Source organism: Oncorhynchus mykiss, chromosome 21 (genome assembly GCF_057628025.1).
Source record: "Oncorhynchus mykiss isolate SJ-2025 chromosome 21, ASM5762802v1, whole genome shotgun sequence".
In the NCBI taxonomy this organism is placed as follows: domain Eukaryota; kingdom Metazoa; phylum Chordata; class Actinopteri; order Salmoniformes; family Salmonidae; genus Oncorhynchus; species Oncorhynchus mykiss.
The window spans coordinates 137,309-157,500 of record NC_143042.1 but is presented as its reverse complement, the minus strand read 5'-3'; the positions used below and the strand labels follow the sequence as shown (position 1 = coordinate 157,500).

Here is a 20,192-nt window from a genome sequence, read left to right as displayed (position 1 = left end):
CATAAACCCCCCACAGTGGAGAAGGTGCTACATGTAAACCCCCCACAGTGGAGAAGGTGCTACATATTAACCCCCCCACAGTGGAGAAGGTGCTACATATAAACCCCACACAGTGGAGAAGGTGAGACGTATAAACCCCCCACAGTGGAGAAGGTGCTACATATAAACCCCCCACAGTGGAGAAGGAGAGACGTATAAACCCCCCACAGTGGAGAAGGTGCTACATATAAACCCCCCACAGTGGAGAAGGTGAGACAGATAAACCCCCCACAGTGGAGAAGGTGCTACATATAAACCCCCCACAGTGGAGAAGGTGAGACACATAAACCCCCCACAGTGGAGAAGGTGCTACATGTAAACCCCCCACAGTGGAGAAGGTGCTACATATTAACCCCCCCACAGTGGAGAAGGTGCTACATATAAACCCCCCACAGTGGAGAAGGTGAGACGTATAAACCCCCCACAGTGGAGAAGGTGCTACATATAAACCCCCCACAGTGGAGAAGGTAAGACATATAAACCCCCCACAGTGGAGAAGGTGCTACATATTAACCCCCCCACAGTGGAGAAGGTGCTACATATAAACCCCCCACAGTGGAGAAGGTGAGACGTATAAACCCCCCACAGTGGAGAAGGTGCTACATATAAACCCCCCACAGTGGAGAAGGTGCTACATATAAACCCCACACAGTGGAGAAGGTGAGACGTATAAACCCCCCACAGTGGAGAAGGTGCTACATATAAACCCCCCACAGTGGAGAAGGTAAGACATATAAACCCACCACAGTGGAGAAGGTGCTACATATAAACCCCCCACAGTGGAGAAGGTGCTACATATAAACCCCCCACGGTGGAGAAGGTGCTACATAATAACCCCCCACAGTGGAGAAGGTGAGACATATAAACCCCCCACAGTGGAGAAGGTGCTACATATAAACCCCCCACAGTGGAGGTGCTACATATTAACCCCCCACAGTGGAGAAGGTGCTACATATTAACCCCCCACCGTGGAGAAGGTGCTACATATTAATCCCCCACAGTGGAGAAGGTGATACATATAAACCCCCCACAGTGGAGAAGGTGAGACATATAAACCCCCCACAGTGGAGAAGGTGAGACATAAACCCCCCACGGTGGAGAAGGTGCTACATATAAACCCCCCACGGTGGAGAAGGTGAGACATAGCACCTTCTCCACTGTGGGAGGTTGATACATATAAACCCCCCACAGTGGAGAAGGTGAGACATATTAACCCCCCACAGTGGAGAAGGTGCTACATGTAAACCCCCCCACAGTGGAGAAGGTGCTACATGCAAATCCTTTCTCCTACTGGGACAGCGCTCATCCAGGATGATTCCTCACATCCCAGGGAACCGAAGACATACCGTTAGGTTCCAGGAAGAGGTGGCTGGGCTGTGTTCAGCGGAGCACAACATATTCCACTATTGAGACACAGTGGGATTACCTACAGCCATTATATTAAAACGTACCATCTTTATCAGTCATGACTCATGCCAGATCCACGTTAACTTCTTGGAAACTGTGATGACTTTTACCGAGTGGACTCATCATGGATGAAATCCAAGATAAAATACTTTTTTTTTTAAAGTCCTGTGTTAAATCTCCTCATGATGTTTAGTTCATGATTCATGACATCGTTTAAGGATGAAATGAAGGTTCTGGGTTCTGTCACCATGACCTCATTACCTTCTTAGTCTAATAACTAGTCAGTGGAGCCAACGTCAATATTACAGACAGATACGTGCTATGAGAAAGCACAACATGTCTCTGTGGCAGTTACCCAGGGTTAGGGGCAGGCTGGGGCCCCATTCATTAGGTGGTGCGCAGCAGTGGGAGTTGGAAGCCAGGCCACTACTCTACTCAGCGTGACTGAGACAGGAGCCCCGTTGACAGGCAGACCAGGAACACTTCTCCTGTCACCATCACAGTGAGAACTCAGGCAGCCTCAAATAGGCCGCGTAGGAAGATAACGCTCTGGCACGTCGGTCGGCCCAAGAAAAGAGGACAGGGGGCGAGATAAGAAAGGAGAGAGAAAGGAGGGAAGAGTGAGGTGGGGCGACAGGGCGGAGACTGAGGGACTGAAGGCCAGCCAGTAGACAAGAGCATGTTGACTCCTGACTGACAGAGAGACAAGACTACAGTGAGAGAGTAACTGAGTCAGTGAGGACAGCGGGTCTGAGTAGCTGGATCTTAAGGTTGGGGCTGCTACTGTGTCCGTCTGCCTGCCTGCTGCCATCCTGTCTGCCCCCTGAGCTGTGTGCCCTGCACTGCCCTGCCTGCCTGGGCCTGTGGCGAGCCAAGCTAAAGGTCACCGCCTGGAAAAAGGACCAGACAGACACTCCAAGCCCTGGGAAAATTAAGAACCAGCGAGGAGAGAGATCTCTGGAGGAGCTGAGGAGAGACCACTTAGCTTAGTAGCTACAGGGGACTACTCTGGTTAGACTCATATACTACTCTCTCTGGGAAGGACTGAGACATTACCCAGCCTCACACCAGACAGTCTCTCTGAGAAGACAGTACTGTTTGAGGACAGACGGGGACAGGAGACTAGTATCTCAGCAGTACCACAGGACAGACAGGATACTAGTATCTCAGCAGTACCACAGGACAGACAGGAGACTGGTACCTCAGCAGTACCAGAGGACAGACAGGAGACTAGTACCTCAGCAGTACCAGAGGACAGACAGGAGACTGGTACCTCAGCAGTACCAGAGGACAGACAGGAGACTGGTACCTCAGCAGTACCAGAGGACAGACAGGAGACTGGTACCTCAGCAGTACCAGAGGACAGACAGGAGACTGGTACCTCAGCAGTACCAGAGGACAGACAGACAGGAGACTAGTACCTCAGCAGTACCAGAGGACAGACAGGAGACTAGTACCTCAGCAGTACCAGAGGACAGACAGGAGACTAGTACCTCAGCAGTACCAGAGGACAGACAGACAGAAGACTAGTATCTCAGCAGTACCAGAGGACAGACAGGAGACTAATATCTCATCAGTACCAGAGGACAGACCGGAGACTAGTATCTCAGCAGTACCAGAGGACAGACAGGAGACTGGTACCTCAGCAGTACCAAAAGAAAAACAGGAGACTGGTACCTCAGCAGTACCAGAGGAAACGTGGTCTAAACGTTGTCCCCTAGTAGCAGCTCCACCACACCACTACTAGACTATCGTCTCAGAGGGACTATGTTGGGCAGGTTGTTCCAGCGTAAACCCAAACATGAGCGTCTTCAAGAGGAGCCGGAGGTTGGGCCAGCCAAGGGGATGCTCATCACAGAGACAGAGATGGAGTACACCCACGTACGACCAGGAGGTAAGGACAACCTCAAAGACTTGTCATATGTCTGTGTCCCAAATGGCACACTATTCCTTATAGAGTGGCCTGGTCCTGGTCACACGTAGTGCACTATAAAGGGAATAGGGTGCTATTTAGAACGCAAAGGCTCTGGTCAAACGTAGTGCACTATAAAGGGAATAGGGTGCTATTTAGAACACATAGGCTCTGGTCAAACGTAGTGCACTATAAAGGGAATAGGGTGCTATTTAGAACACATAGGCTCTGGTCAAACGTAGTGCACTATAAAGGGAATAGGGTGCTATTTAGAACACATAGGCTCTGGTCAAACGTAGTGCACTATAAAGGGAATCACTAGCCTACGTCAAACTACTATCCCCCATAGTAGAAAAGTTGACCTATTCTATTGTCAGCTTGTCGAGAAAGAAATATGGCCTATTCCAAACAGACTGGGACAGCTGTGGGACGATAGATCCCAGAAATATGGCCTATTCCAAACAGACTCTGGGACAGCTGTGGGACGATAGATCCCAGTAATATGGCCTATTCCAAACAGACTCTGGGACAGCTGTGGGACGATAGATCCCAGAAATATGGCCTATTCCAAACAGACTGGGACAGCTGTGGGACGATAGATCCCAGAAATATGGCCTATTCCAAACAGACTCTGGGACAGCTGTGGGACGATAGATCCCAGAAATATGGCCTATTCCCAACAGACTGGGCGATAGATCCCAGAAATATGGCCTATTCCCAACAGACTCTGGGACAGCTGTGGGACGATAGATCCCAGAAATATGGCCTATTCCAAACAGACTCTGGGACAGCTGTGGGACGATAGATCCCAGAAATATGGCCTATTCCAAACAGACTCTGGGACAGCTGTGGGACGATAGATCCCAGTAATATGGCCCATTCCAAACAGACTCTGGGACAGCTGTGGGACGATAGATCCCAGATTCATACCACCAGTAGGCCTCGGATACATTAAACCAGTTATTATCAACCATTATTTCTTCCCATTACCAGCGCAGCAACGTGCACAAGGCAGCAGGCAACACACGGATGTTCCTTCCATAATGCAGATAGCGGAGAAAACACTATTGTCAACGGGGCACATGAGAGCAGCTCCATGTGACAGAGATGAAAATGTGTGTTAGAACGAGGGGAGATCTAATATGCAACAACTAGCACGGGCTGCTAATATAACCAGGTCTGTGCTTTTGGCTACTGGACAATGAATGAAAGTTGATGTATAAGAATGGCCTCCACAGATGTTGACTAGGCTACTCTGAAGCAAGGTGAGACATGCCTCATGATGTGTTATCAAACACTCAGCTTTCAAAACAATGAAGTACATGTTAAGACAATGCATCCTGCGCTGAAGAAGACTTCTGTTGACTGTGCATTTTCTGTTTGAGATACTGTATGTTAAGACAATGCATCCTGCGCTGAAGAAGACTTCTGTTGACTGTGCATTTTCTGTTTGAGATACTGTAGCAGCTCTTGCGATGTCTGACAGATTTGCATCTGTATGGTGTGATAAATAAGATAGATAACGAATACTGTACACACGCCCCAATTTAATTCCACAAAATTATGCAAATTAACCTATAGACCAATAATCACAACCAGTCAAATGTTTTTCTAACAATGGATAGACTCAAAGCATTATTTTGCAATGGGATGTTTTCTTCTCCTCTCAGACAATTGACCGGCACCAATTTAGTTTATTTAAATATATATATATATATATATATAAATAAATAAATAAACAATTTTTTTCCATCCAAAAACCGGTTATTACCGGCTAACAGGAACCCTTGCTGTCAATGTCACAATGATGTCACAGTTGAGACAACATTCTAAATTGGCCTGGCTGGCTCTTCCACCAGCTAATGACCCCATAACCAAATACTTGTTTAGTGATAAGATTCTGCGACCTCTCGTGAAAGGTCATGTTGAGGGACGTGTGTTGTTCTAAACATCACATATAAATAACTCAGCTGTGTTTGTGTGTAAATGTCTAATAATTAGACCGAGCAGTCCAGCAATATCTTAAAACAAAGCATTCCACCTGCCTGTCACTGAGAATGCTGTGTGCATCAGTGTGTGTGTGTGTGTGTGTGTAGTGTGTCCCACTTATAATGACAGGTTGGTTTGTATCTAACGTAGTAGGCTGGTTGGCTGGCTCTCTGCTGTTGGCAGGACACTTGCGGTAGAAAACCGGCACAGAGGCACTCAAACCCGGGACTACTGCCACAAAAATACCTCTGAACCATATATGGACCTGTGGGGCCACAGCCACTAGACTAGAGACGGCTCCAGGCTCCTCTCCTCAGGGTACGTGTGTGTCTGCAGCACTGAGTCTCTTTCTCAGCGTGCAACAGACCTGGGTTCAAATACTATTCGAGGTAATTTCAACCACTTTATCTGGGCTTCATTGAGCTTGTCTGGGTTAACAGACTAATTGAATAGTCCCCAAGCTATAAATCCCACCCATCAGGCACTCCAGCCAGGCTAGGGGATACGCTATACGTTTGTGTTGAAAGATTTCAAATAGTGCTTGAACCCAGGTCTGATATGCACTCCGCAAATAGTTCTCATTTAAATGAAGTGCTCCATGATGGGCCAGGATTCCTGGACTACACCACATGGTAGAAAGTTAGCTGCATCTTCAATCTGTTTAAACTATGCTGAACTCTCCAGTAGTATTGACCCTGATTCACGTCCAATCACTTTTTAGAAATGTAAGTTCTGGTCTAATCAAATGTAAATCTCCTGAGACCTGAAGCCTAGCAGGACTGAAATAAATATGTTCTGGAATGCAAACATCAACATCTACAGGCCTACACCTCCGGCACATAGTTCCCGTGGTGATGTAAACCCACCACCTCCGGCAACATAGTTGCCGTGGTGATGTAAACCCACCACCTCCGGCAACATGGTTCCCGTGGTGATGTAAACACACCACCTCCGGCAACATAGTTGCCGTGGTGATGTAAACCCACCACCTCCGGCAACATGGTTCCCGTGGTGATGTAAACACACCACCTCCGGCAACATGGTTGCCGTGGTGATGTAAACCCACCACCTCCGGCAACATAGTTGCCGTGGTGATGTAAACCCACCACCTCCGGCAACATAGTTGCCGTGGTGATGTAAACCCACCACCTCCGGCAACATGGTTCCCGTGGTGATGTAAACACACCACCTCCGGGAACATGGTTCCCGTGGTGATGTAAACACACCACCTCCGGGAACATGGTTCCCGTGGTGATGTAAACACACCACCTCCGGCACATAGTTCCCGTGGTGATGTAAACACACCACCTCCGGGAACATAGTTCCCGTGGTGATGTAAACACACCTCCTCCGGCAACATGGTTCCCGTGGTGATGTAAACACACCTCCTCCGGGAACATGGTTCCCGTGGTGATGTAAACACACCTCCTCCGGGAACATGGTTCCCGTGGTGATGTAAACACACCTCCTCCGGGAACATGGTTCCCGTGGTGATGTAAACACACCTCCTCCGGGAACATGGTTCCCGTGGTGATGTAAACACACCTCCTCCGGGAACATGGTTCCCGTGGTGATGTAAACACACCTCCTCCGGGAACATGGTTCCCGTGGTGATGTAAACACACCTCCTCCGGGAACATGGTTCCCGTGGTGATGTAAACACACCTCCTCCGGGAACATGGTTCCCGTGGTGATGTAAACACACCTCCTCCGGGAACATGGTTCCCGTGGTGATGTAAACACACCTCCTCCGGGAACATGGTTCCCGTGGTGATGTAAACACACCTCCTCCGGGAACATGGTTCCCGTGGTGATGTAAACACACCTCCTCCGGGAACATGGTTCCCGTGGTGATGTAAACACACCTCCTCCGGGAACATGGTTCCCGTGGTGATGTAAACACACCTCCTCCGGGAACATAGTTCCTGTGGTGATGTCAACACACCTCCGGCACATAAGTGGTACAAGACCCGAGGGGGTTGGAAGCAGTTCGCTGACGCCTTCATATGTTTCACAAGGTATTGAAATGCCCAGTACTGGGTAGGTAGGCTGAATAGTGCAGGGGACTTACAGCGAGGCCTGGTACTATGTAGGTAGGCTGAATAGTGCAGGGGACTTACAGCGAGGCCTGGTACTATGTAGGTAGGCTGAATAGTGCAGGGGACTTACAGCGAGGCCTGGTACTATGTAGGTAGGCTGAATAGTGCAGGGGACTTACAGCGAGGCCTGGTACTATGTAGGTAGGCTGAATAGTGCAGGGGACTTACAGCGAGCATTCCTGTAGAGCAGGAACGGATCCTGCAGCTGGAAGTCCAGGTCTTTAGTGATGGGTTCAGTCAGGTTCTCCATACTCAGCCTGTTCATTATGGTGAAGCCATGTCTGGGAGATGCTAGCCTGAGGACAAACAGGAAGGCATGAATAGAAAGAGTTAACCTCTACAGGATCGGTGTCCATAAACCGGGACAGTTGTTGCTCAATAGGCGATAAGGTGACTAGACTTTCCGGGACATAGACATGTCTTATATGGGCAGAAAGCCTCAGTTCTTGTTAATCTAACTGCAGTGTCCAATTTACAGTAGCTATTACAGAAAAAAAAGACCATGCTATTGTTGGAGCATAGTGCACAACAACAAAACACTTATCACTGCAACTGGTTTGATACATTTACCTCTGAAGGTAAACGGTGTACTGATCTGCTCTGATTTGTCATTCTGAGGGGCCCAGATATAAAATGTAGTGTAGTTTAAATACATTTGTATATTAAAACGTAGGAACTGGCTTTACAGCTGTCTCTGGCTCCACACCTAGCCATCTAGATGTCTTTCTAATTTAGCTTATCTTTATTTAACTAGGCAAGTCAGTTAAGAACAAAATCTTATTTTCAAAGACGGGCCTAGAAACAGTGGTTTAAATGCCTTGTTCAGGGGAAGAACGACAGATTTTTACCTTGTCAGCTCGGGGATTTGATCTTGCAAACTTTGGGTTACTACTCCAACGCTCTAACCACTAGGCTTCCTGCCGCCCCATTAGCTTTCTGTAGGGAAGCTAATGATCCATCATGTATGACATTCCTGGGTGTGTAAACTTGTATTTTTTATTAGCATAGCATTTTTGTATGTTCTTTATAGTTATGTACTTGAAAATTTATAAATTGACCAATTTGGCACATTTGGGCAAACTCCTGGCTGACTTGATGCAAAATGTTGTGTAGTGAGGTAATTCTTCACTGGGCCAGTCTAAATTACACCTAGGCTCCTATGTTAATGTCTGGCCTTTCTCTCGCATTTCAAAGATGGAACAAAACAATTATAGAAAAACGCATGTTTTTCTGGTTTATCTTTAAATTAGATCTAATGTGTTATATTCTCCTACATTAATTTCACATTTCCACAACCTTCAAAGTGTTTCCTTTCAAATGGTATCAAGAATATGCATATCCTCGCTTCAGGGCCTGAGCTACAGGCAGTTAGATTTGGGCATGTCATTTTTGGTGAAAGTTTTAAAAAAGGGGTCCGATCCTTAATTAAAGGGACTTGACATTACACAGGCCTTATTCCAGAGTTAATATTAAAGTACACAGGAGGGAGGTACTTTACATTACATACAAGTTGAATAACCAGTGTAAGGTGCTAACAGACTGGAAACGAACTGGTGACTACATGCACGCATCCGAGTTTGTGTATTTTCTCAGGAGAACAAGAACGACAGTGGTAATGTATGTACAAGTAGGCCTACAAGAAAACAGAAAGGTTCTACATGTTCAAGTAGTCCTACAAGAAAACAGAAAGGTGTTACATATTCAAGTAGTCCTACAAGAAAACAGAAAGGTGTTACATATTCAAGTAGTCCTACAAGAAAACAGAAAGGTGTTACATATTCAAGTAGTCCTACAAGGAAACAGAAAGGTGTTACATATTCAAGTAGTCCTACAAGGAAACAGAAAGGTGTTACATATTCAAGTAGGCTTACAAGGAAACAGAAAGGTTCTACATGTTCAAGTAGGCCTACAAGGAAACAGAATGGTGCTACATGTTTACGTCCTATTTCCTGGGTGGGATAGGGCGTGTGGAAGTAATCATGGCTCTTCGAGGCTACAGACCATAATAGTCTACTCAGTGATAACCAATCTGTTCAAAGGGAGGGCTGACGTAGCTAACCCACTAAGCCCATTATATTTAACCTGATGGAGGCAGGCTTCTCAGCTCACAGCTGAAGTACACACAGAGTCCGGTCCCAAAATGGCACCCTATTCCCTATATAGTGCACTACACATTTGACTATGGGCCCTGGTCCAACGTGACGCACCATAAAGGGTATAGGGTGCCATTTGGGATGCACCCCCACCAAGACTCAAAGCTCAGGGGGAAGTACATAGAGACAGTAATTAGCTGGCATCGTAAAAGACCCATCATACCTTGTATAGACAAACAGGGTCCCCTCCACGTCAGTCTTCTCCTGCAAAACAACATACAGTAACTGATTCGGGTTGAGTTCATGAAAAGGGATTTGCCTGAACAGAGTCTTCATCGATATCTCCTTAACATTCACAGCAAACTGTTACATGGGCTGTGTGATATAAGGGTTATGAAGCAAACTGTTACATAGGCTGTGAGATATGAGGGTTATGAAGCAAACTGTTACGTAGGCTGTGGGATATGAGGGTTTATGAAGCCAACTGTTACGTAGGCTGTGGGATATGAGGGTTTATGAAGCAAACTGTTACGTAGGCTGTGAGATATGAGGGTTATGAAGCAAACTGTTACGTAGGCTGTGGGATATGAGGGTTTATGAAGCAAACTGTTACGTAGGCTGTGGGATATGAGGGTTATGAAGCAAACTGTTACATAGGCTTTGGGATATGAGGGTTTATGAAGCAAACTGTTACGTAGGCTGTGGGATATGAGGGTTTATGAAGCAAACTGTTACGTAGGCTGTGAGATATGAGGGTTATGAAGCAAACTGTTACGTAGGCTGTGGGATATGAGGGTTTATGAAGCCAACTGTTACGTAGGCTGTGGGATATGAGGGTTTATGAAGCCAACTGTTACGTAGGCTGTGGGATATGAGGGTTTATGAAGCAAACTGTTACGTAGGCTGTGGGATATGAGGGTTATGAAGCAAACTGTTACGTAGGCTGTGGGATATGAGGGTTATGAAGCAAACTGTTACGTAGGCTGTGGGATATGAGGGTTTATGAAGCCAACTGTTACGTAGGCTGTGGGATATGAGGGTTTATGAAGCCAACTGTTACGTAGGCTGTGGGATATGAGGGTTATGAAGCAAACTGTTACGTAGGCTGTGGGATATGAGGGTTATGAAGCAAACTGTTACATGGGCTGTGGGATATGAGGGTTTATGAAGCAAACTGTTACATGGGCTGTGGGATATAAGGGTTTATGAAGCAAACTGTTACGTAGGCTGTGGGATATGAGGGTTATGAAGCAAACTGTTACGTAGGCTGTGGGATATGAGGGTTATGAAGCAAACTGTTACGTAGGCTGTGGGATATGAGGGTTATGAAGCAAACTGTTACGTAGGCTGTGGGATATGAGGGTTTATGAAGCAAACTGTTACGTAGGCTGTGGGATATGAGGGTTATGAAGCCGGTGCCATGGTTATGAAGCCGGTGCCGGTACCGGTGCCATGGTTTTACGTCACTGACTATTTGGACCAATCATTATTTTGGGGTGCTCCTACACCTGCATATTTTATTTATTTGTGAAAGGGGAGGGGTTCACCACCGTCACCCCCCCCCCACCCCCCCTCAGAACCAAGTGGGCAATTCCACGATAACAGAATGATTCCGAGAGACAGATTTTTCACTTTAAAATGTAAGCCAAAAAAAATTAAAACTAATGACTGCAAAGTTAAACCACACAACTCTACACACAAACACAAAGAAAACACATTTACTTAAAGGAACAGATGTTAAGTTGGAGAACAGAATGACTGCAGAAACAGCACAAACCGTCGTTCTGTTAATGTCACCAAACTTTGTACCTTGCATCAAGTAAATGTGTTTTAGTCAAATATTCTTAAAAATCATCCTCATACATAGAGTTGTATGGTTTAACTTTGCAATCATTCGTTTTTTGTGTGGCCCGATGTGAAACGGCTAGCTAGTCAGCGGTGGTGCGCACTAATAGTGTTTCAGTCGGTGACGTCACTCGCTCTGAGACCTAGAAGTAGTTGTTCCCCTTGCTCTGCGAGGCCCGCGGCTTTTGTGGAGCGATGGGTAACGATGCTTTGTGAGTGACTGGTTGATGTGTGCAGAGAGTCCCTGGTTTGGGGCGAGGAGAGGGACGGAAGCTCTACTGTTACATTTGTTTGGTGCACAATTTTTAAGTGATAAAAATCAGTCTCAACATCATTGTGTTACCTTGGAATTGACAGAATCCAGAAGCAAACACACCAGATTTGGTTCCGGGTGGCTGATATTCACTGACCTAGTTAGCTACCATGTCAACATTCAGTCTGAAAACTGTCAGCTGTTTACAAACTAGTAGCAATGTGATAAATACTCTTGTCCACCACATCTAACAAATAATAACTGGCTGGAGGGCAATGTGTACTATGTGCCCCGGTATGTGTGCGTTCGAGTTGTTGACCATGAGTATGACGCGTTTCCATAGGAACCTCTGACTACATTTTGGATCAAGCATAAATTGGCTTTAAAATGCACAATAACGTGCCAAATCTGTGATTTAGCTCTTTTTGTAGGGTAAACATTAGAATAAGTTGCCTCAATATTTGAAACAATAGGTGGTAATTTCTCTCTAGGAGCTGATCAATCGTCAGTATTGTGAAATAGTTCTAAATGTTAAGGAAATTATTGAATGGAGAAAGCTGAGCTCCCTTTCCATCCTATCAGTATAGACACATGCTCAAACATGCACTTAAAGACTATTTATGTTTGATCCGGTTAATGTGGACGGAGGCTTCGAATGGAGGGTGAGATGCAATTGTGGAGCCTCCAGACAAATCAAGCTCCATACTTTGCAATAATGTGGAGGGCTGCATACATCTCAACATTGACATGATTGGTTGATGTAGGTGGGGGCGGGAGATCCTGTATAAAACACAAACTCACTTGACAACAGCTCTGCAAAGCGCACAATGCATGTTTGCTTTGACTTCTGCAGAGGCCGCACAACAGTAAATGCTGTATGGCCACTGCAGACGTCGGATTGACAATGCTGAGCATTTTAGCAACCTCCTCTCTACATGGTGTTTTAGGAAAGATGCATCTTGAAAACACTTCATCCTCAACTCCATCGCTATCGGCCGTAACGGTAGTAAATTAAGATAGTTGCTGTGCGAAACTCGATAATTTGTGAGTCACAAACCGATTCTGACAAAACGCTTGCTGAGCTGTCTCGTGTGAGTTTGAATCGGAGCTTCGTGGGCGATATGCCGCCTTCAAAACAACTGGGAACTCGGAAAATAAAATAAGAAACTTTCGGACTGGGAAAAATCGATTTGAACGGTCATCCAACTCCGGAACTCCGGACTAGAAATCACTGACGTCATGATTTGACCTTGTATTTTTCAGAGTTCCCAGTTTGAAACGCGACATATTCATCAGCGACATCTCGAATGCAGATAGTGGGTCTGGCATTATTGCCAAGTTAACGTGTCAGTCGGAACTAGATCATGTCCGACTCGTTAATAGGTTGGTTATACACGTGCCGCGTCCAACCAGTTAGCAAGTCGGACATTTGAGTTTCCTAGTTCCGACTGGGACGTGAAAGCGATATAGGGTGATGTTAGCTAGCTAGCTAGCTTTCTAGCTTCTTGGAATAATAGCTATGGCTAGCCACATCTCCCAAAACCACGTGAATTCAACCTGGCAAACTAGTTTATAATGTGGCATCCATATCAGTCCGCTAAGATGTTACTTAACATGCAACTTTGTTGAAAAGAGAAGGGAGCGCGAACAGAGCAGCGGTAGCATCCCTTAACTCACCCATTCATTGGATCGGTTGTTGAAAGTATACAACGCCACTTGACTCGCCACATCTACAATGTTGTTGATGTAAGGATCTTGTCTTTGCAGGGCTGCGAGACTAATGTCCAAACCTTTAGCAGTGAGACAGGTGTTTCCACCCGATGAGCTTGCCGTCATTGTTCTCCTTGAGCTAGTTAGCTAGTGATGCTAACTGGCGCGTTATCGCGGGTGAAGGAATCTGTGACGGTTCCAAAGTAAAACGAAAACTATTGAAACTATCCCCGTTAAAATACACTGTTATGAATTAAAATATTTAAAATGAATCATTAAAGATAATATATAAGTGAATTGTAACTGTTCGGTACACCATCAACAGCTCACTTGACAGCAGCCATGTTTCGTCGAACAGATTGTAAACAATTAGGCGTGATGAGTTGAGCGTAGATGGCTATAAGGAACGTTAATCAATCTCGAGAAATAGATTGACCGCTTCATCAGGCCGAAGCAGATGATGATGAAGGATGTTTATTGGCCAGGCATGTTACACCAAAATTATGACTTTGACATCTTGTTAGTTTCCATCGTTGAATCCATTGAATTCCATTTTGTCCTGAAATGTTAAAGGTTTACTTCAACGTCACTTTTATATCGGTCTGAAAATTCAGATTCGTTATTTTGTTAATTAGTCGAGTTAATACGTTGTTTAGCAGATACTTACAATTTGGCGCATATCATAGACTTGAACATGTCTGCTGCCCAAATGGATGGAAAAAACCTATGCAGTCTGCAATGGTGGCTCTAGAGGGCGCTACTTCCTTTGAAAAACTTTTTATTTTTTATTTACCCCAATGCTGCCGCCTTTTTCTTGGGTACGGAGCTAGGCTATATTTAGTGTGTAATATCAATGACAAGCGATTCAACACTTAGTTCTATATGTTTCTATGGATAGATTGTGATTCTGGCCGTGTCAGGGTTATTGATAGCCTATAGTGACTAAAGGTTTCACCTGCTATAGGTGTGCGCAGTGAACAGCCATAGCACCATAAACAGTAGCATACCAGGCAGCTCTCGACATATCTTCATTACGCTGGATTTGTTTTTTACCTAGTAGCCTACACATCTAGTATTTGTCCAAAATTCATAAGCACAATGACTGTTTTTGGACACCTTTTGTGCTAGAAAGCTATATGTTCTAATTAAACTCATCCCCCAAACAGAATTTAGGTGACCTGCAAACTTATTTCCTTCATCTCATCTAACAATTCTTCAGACACAGTCAGAGATCCATTAGGAGTGAGTATGGCCCGGTGTCTGTGACTGATGGTTGGTGGGAGATGAGAGGAGGGATGGGATGGGATGGGATGGGGAGTTGGTTCTCAGAACCAGCCCTGAGTCACAGAAGGGACAAGAACTAATATGGCAAACACAGCACAGCAGCATCCAGTCTGCCTCCCAAGTGACAAACGACTTAGGGAATAGAGTTCTATTTTGGACAAAGCCAGAGTACTCTATCCCCATCCTTAGTTCCCACGACCTGCACTAAAATGCCAGTCCCTCTATCTGGCTCGTTTTAAACACAACGCCAAGTTGACCTAGGACATTTATAGACTGAGGTCGATTATGTAATAGTTTCTCTAAACGGAACAATCTTTTGAGGACTCAAGGATTTTTCATTGCAGTGTTCTGCTGTGGTCATTATCAGGGTAGGGCCCTGAAAGTCGTTCTCGACGTGAATGAGATGGGGTTGCATATACTGTAGGCTATAGCCTGTCTTATTTTCTATTTGAATATCGCAACATAACCTATTTGTTTCTGGCCTATAGGGATTCACTTGAAATGGTGGTTGTATCTGTGTAACACGTTCGTGCCGAATCAAATTGAGCATGTTTTGCGGTTCCCATCTGGGTGTAAACATTACGCATATTTTGGCCACGTTTGACGCGCGTAAAATCGAGGTCTTGGAAATCAACATGTAGCCGACTAAGGTGTAAACTTAATTATCTTCCATCGGCTTCCCATAAATGTGTATATTAAGCCACTAAGGCATTTAAAAAAAACGGCATGTTTACAAACTGGTTAGCCTGCTATTGTCAGTGATACAGGTCTCACGCTTGGGATTGAATCCATCCAGATATAATTCAAGTCAGGTTTAACTGATTTCCTCCTTCCTTGTTACATCCTCCAGAAATCAAAGCACAAGCTCTATCAGACTTCACTGTGATTATTCAGCTCCCTCTCCAGAGATAGCAAGTCTGGAAAATCATGGACGGTTTACTCTGTTTTCTAACGTTGTAACTGGCTAACATCTGGAACCAGTCAGATCGTCTACAGGGGAGGGGGCTTGGTCGTCACCCCCCTCTCTCTTGTGCGCTCTCCCTCTCTTTCCTCTCACCAGACAATATCACTGCAGAAAGGTACAAGCGGCCGCTCTCCACAGGGCTATTGAACAACTCCCGTTTCGTACGATTTTGGCCTGGAATTGATGACAGAAAGTATCTGTAAATGAGGCACGCCACGTGTATTTGCCTGTTTTTTTGGACAGCATTTGGTGGAATCGATTCTATTGGAAGATTTAACCCTGTGTGAGCAGCAGTTCTGGAATATAGATCTTTTTTTTTGTTGCGCTGAGAGCTTGAATCTTTGCTTCTATTCCTTTTACGGCATTCAGTGGCAGCGCGCGGGGTTTGGTGTCATTGGTCCGGCTTTTGATGCACCCTATTTAAAACATCTGCGGGCAAATTGATAGGATTTTGATTCATAGGTAGGCTAGCAGCAAATGGTGCTAGTGCCATGTTTCTTAGGTAGGGCCCGGATGTTCCGAGGATGCACTGGTTCGTCTTCTTAGGTGGTTCAAGCGAATATCTATTTATGTGTTCCAACTCCAGAATGGGGATCAGGTAATATTTACTGAAACGCAACAAAAAAAAAGGAATATCGAAAGCTGTCCGGGCGTTATTCTTTTTTTATTTTCCTTCTCTTTGGTTTCTTTGTTTCTTCCCCTCTACTCCTTTTTACAAGCCTTTTCTCCATTCACCTACGGATAAAGCTGGACCACATTTATGGTAAATGAAAGCAAAAACATGTACATACCAGAGGACACCCTTGAGAACCATCAAGGTAATGTCTTTTTTGTTGTTGTTGATATTCAGTTGTTTTCAAGCTGTGTGTGTGTCTGTGTTGTTGGGGGAGATGCATGATATTTATTCTGGTATGGGTTGGAGACGGAATGGCTTGTTACCTTGTCTTTTAAACAGATGGACATATGACACAAAACCATAACAGGTTATTGGAAGTGTCAATGCGTTTTCACAGTTGTATCTGCATACATTCAGGCAGCCGTAGTTAGGTTAGCCTAGCAGCAACAGATCATCATTATTATTAGCCGACAGGTAACCAACGGACTGACACATGATCGCACCCCTATTGGATAAATATGGTTTCACACATGCATTTTTACCCTAATGCCAATGTTGTAATCGTTTACAAACTTGTGGATCGATTCAGTTTTAATGCTTGGAGCATTCAAATCAAGCCCGTTTACAGGATGCAATGGAGGAAACGCACGGTCTGAGTGCATGCACAAAATGATAGCCACACTGATGCGCATCGATATTTTCGATCACCTATCGATTCATTTATCATGGATCGATGCTCGCGTGTGAAACGTATAGGGCTAAAGTAGGTTACATGTCATTTGCATTCATGGGCAAGACATGGCACATGAACAGGTTAGTTTAGGCATTTATAATCTAATTAAAGTCACAGGCTATGCGCAGGGCCTCAATTGTCATCACACTAGAATCTATATTTTGGGATTTTGCGTTTAAAATCTCAAACAAGATACGGATAACGTGGGACATAATTACGTTGACTATGCATCAAGCAATAGCCTATAGGCCTATTCTGATCAAGGGTCTGTCTGTTGCATGCATGTTGCGCAGTAGGCTATTTGACTCTTCCCACGTTGAGCTGAGCATTACTAACTCACAACAGTGGCTAAATCACTAGTGTCCTTAGGCTATATGACGAAATAGCCTACAATGCAGTGATTTACTAGATCACTGTCTTAACTTGTGATTACAAACTACGGAGTAGGTTATAGTTGCCTTGTCCTTTATCGGTGCCACCGACACCGTGGCGTCAGCAGAGAGAGGAGGGGCGGGGGCCCATAGCAACAGAGAGAGAGAGAGAGAGAGAGAGTGCTCGAGCTGCGAGCAGCAGACGGTGGTCTCGTACATGGAATCCTGCCTAAGCTTGTGCCTCAGCATATGTGTCGCAGCAGTTGATTGGTTTGGTCTCAGAGTATAACTATTACATAGCCTACATATCATCTTGGTGTCAACCCCTTGACACTCGCTATTAATCTTTGTTATCTGTCTCATAGGAGGCGTAACGCAGCATCACACATGGGGATTCCTCTGATAATATTTCTGCACCGATGGCTGGTTGTTGTTGACCTATACTATTATGTCAACTTTAGCAAACTCGTAACGAAATGTAGTCCAACTTTCCTCCTTGAATTGTAGCCTATAGGCTCTTTCATTCGCCATTAAGTGTTGATTTGGTGCTCCCGGCATTGCTCAGCCTCGGGCGGCCTTTTCAGCACCATGGACAGGTTATCTTTGATAGGCCGCCCTGCCATGACCTCCGTATCTGGGTGCCACACACTGAACATGCCTGGGAAACCAATGGTGCTTCTTCTCTAATAGCCTGTTGTTGAAATAACCAACCTATTATTGTTATTAGCATCATATCCTGGTTTATTTGAATTTTCCGTCAGATGAGATCCACATCTATTCTCAGTTTTTTTTTTTTTACGCAATGAGCTCGAGCTTCCTTTTTTTCCAGAGGAAAAGTGGAGAAGGCTCCTCGCTGCTAAATTCTGATTTGGTCTCAAATGACACCATATTTTCTAGCGCACTATACATGGGATATGGTGCCGTCTGTCCTCTAACAGCTCTCAAGGGATTTCAGGTCACGGTGTGAACAACTGTTTGTTCGTTTTTTCCCGCTGTTTTGCTGTTCTCGACTATGATTTTAAGTAGGTAGATTTTACGACCTCAGCTTTTATTCTCCCATACATTTAGCACATCATCGTGTTACATAGTCCGGTCACGGCCAAGTTGTATTATTTTACGAAAGTAAACGAAAGGACATCAGGTTTTAAAATATGTAGCTTTTAGACTAGGCTGCTGTCGTCCCCGCGGTCTGATCTAGTCCTGCCTGTTGCCACACTACCTAGTGTGAGCGGCTCCAGCCCTCCTGCTAACCCAAGTGGCGTGGTTAGCCTTCGGGCTGGTGACCGCTTAATTCCGTTCAGTGTCCTTTCGTTTATTATTGATTACGGATTAGACTATATTCACTATACCATTTCATTCGGTCAGCAGAGTAATCATGAATGGACCACGCTTTGTAGGCCTATTGACGTTCTATTCAGTGCGACCTCAGTGACATATGTCTTTGCCGATAAGTTATAGCTAGCCTATAGCATAGCAGATCAGGAGATTACCCATTACAGCTAAATAGAACCGTTGTCAAAGGTGTGAACCAGGCAGTTGTAAAAATATATATATATTAGGCCAAACTCAGGAAGACTTCGAGTTCTGTTGATGTCAGACAGATAACATCACAGGCCTATACATATTTCCTCATTTTATTTATGCCTGAAATAAACTAGTGTGTGATGCGGTGAGGAAGATGTAGGCCAGTATTGTAATGTACCAGTCAATCCTGATATAAACCTTATGTACCTTATTTGTGCATTAGAAGCGGAAGCTGGTTTGTTGTTATAGGAAGTACTGTCTCCACCTTTCTGTCCTCAGTGCTGATGTTGAACCTCTTAGGCCTACTACCTCTGTGTGCAGGGTGGGTGTGTACGGGGTGGGTGTGTGTGTGTGTACGGTGTGTGTGTGTGTACAGTGTGTGTGTGTGTGTGTGTGTGTGTGTACGGTGTGTGTACGGTGTGTGTACAGTGTGTGTACAGTGTGTGTGTGGTGTGTGTGTGTACGGTGTGTGTGTGTACGGTGTGTGTGTGTACGGTGTGTGTACAGTATGTGTACAGTGTGTGTGTGTACGGTGTGTGTATGTTTGGTGTGTGTGTTCAAAATCAACTCCAAATTGATGTATGTGTTTGTGTACCTCTTGGCTTCACCACTTTAGAAGCAGTAAACTATAGAGCTGTCTGTCACTACAGTACACTATGGTCCTACAGTAGTGAGAGCTGTCTGTCATTACAGTACACTATGGTCCCAGTCAGTAGTGAGCGCTGTCTGTCATTACAGTACACTATGGTCCCAGTCAGTAGTGAGAGCTGTCTGTCATTACAGTACACTATGGTCCTACAGTAGTGAGAGCTGTCTGTCATTACAGTACACTATGGTCCTACAGTAGTGAGAGCTGTCTGTCATTACAGTACACTATGGTCCTACAGTAGTGAGAGCTGTCTGTCATTACAGTACACTATGGTCCCAGTCAGTAGTGAGAGCTGTCTGTCATTACAGTACACTATGGTCCCAGTCAGTAGTGAGAGCTGTCTGTCATTACAGTACACTATGGTCCCAGTCAGTAGTGAGAGCTGTCTGTCATTACAGTGCACTATGGTCCTACAGAGGTGAGAGGTGTCTGTCATTACAGTACACTATGGTCCTACAGTAGTGAGAGCTGTCTGTCATTATAGTACACTATGGTCCTACAGTAGGGAGAGTTGTCTGTCATTACAGTACACTATGGTCCTACAGTAGTGAGAGCTGTCTGTCATTACAGTACACTATGGTCCTACAGTAGTGAGAGCTGTCTGTCATTACAGTACACTATGGTCCCAGTCAGTAGTGAGAGCTGTCTGTCATTACAGTACACTATGGTCCTACAGTAGTGAGAGCTGTCTGTCATTACAGTAC

The 20,192-nt window shown here is 45.1% G+C and overlaps 2 protein-coding genes across 3 annotated transcripts in view; one reads left to right on the top strand and one right to left on the bottom strand.

Annotated features, from left to right (window-relative positions):
- LOC110516566 (mRNA-decapping enzyme 1B) overlaps nucleotides 1-13,746 on the bottom strand; it is a 29,177-nt gene extending 15,431 nt beyond the window's left edge. The window contains exons 1-3 of one of the 2 annotated variants that reach the window (XM_090214996.1): nucleotides 13,315-13,746; nucleotides 9,763-9,803; nucleotides 7,615-7,742 (exon numbers count right to left, since the gene is read on the bottom strand). In XM_090214996.1, the coding sequence (XP_090071122.1) occupies nucleotides 7,615-7,742; nucleotides 9,763-9,803; nucleotides 13,315-13,473 (328 nt within the window). In that variant the 5' untranslated portion in view covers nucleotides 13,474-13,746. The remainder of the gene's footprint in view (nucleotides 1-7,614; nucleotides 7,743-9,762; nucleotides 9,804-13,314) is intronic. The other variant, XM_090214997.1, reaches the window with a different exon arrangement.
- A 1,940-nt stretch (nucleotides 13,747-15,686) lies between these two features.
- LOC149972925 (voltage-dependent L-type calcium channel subunit alpha-1C-like) overlaps nucleotides 15,687-20,192 on the top strand; it is a 122,871-nt gene continuing 118,365 nt past the window's right edge. Inside the window, exon 1 of the mRNA XM_090214988.1 lies at nucleotides 15,687-16,413. Within this exon, the coding sequence (XP_090071114.1) occupies nucleotides 16,356-16,413 (58 nt within the window). The 5' untranslated portion in view covers nucleotides 15,687-16,355. The remainder of the gene's footprint in view (nucleotides 16,414-20,192) is intronic.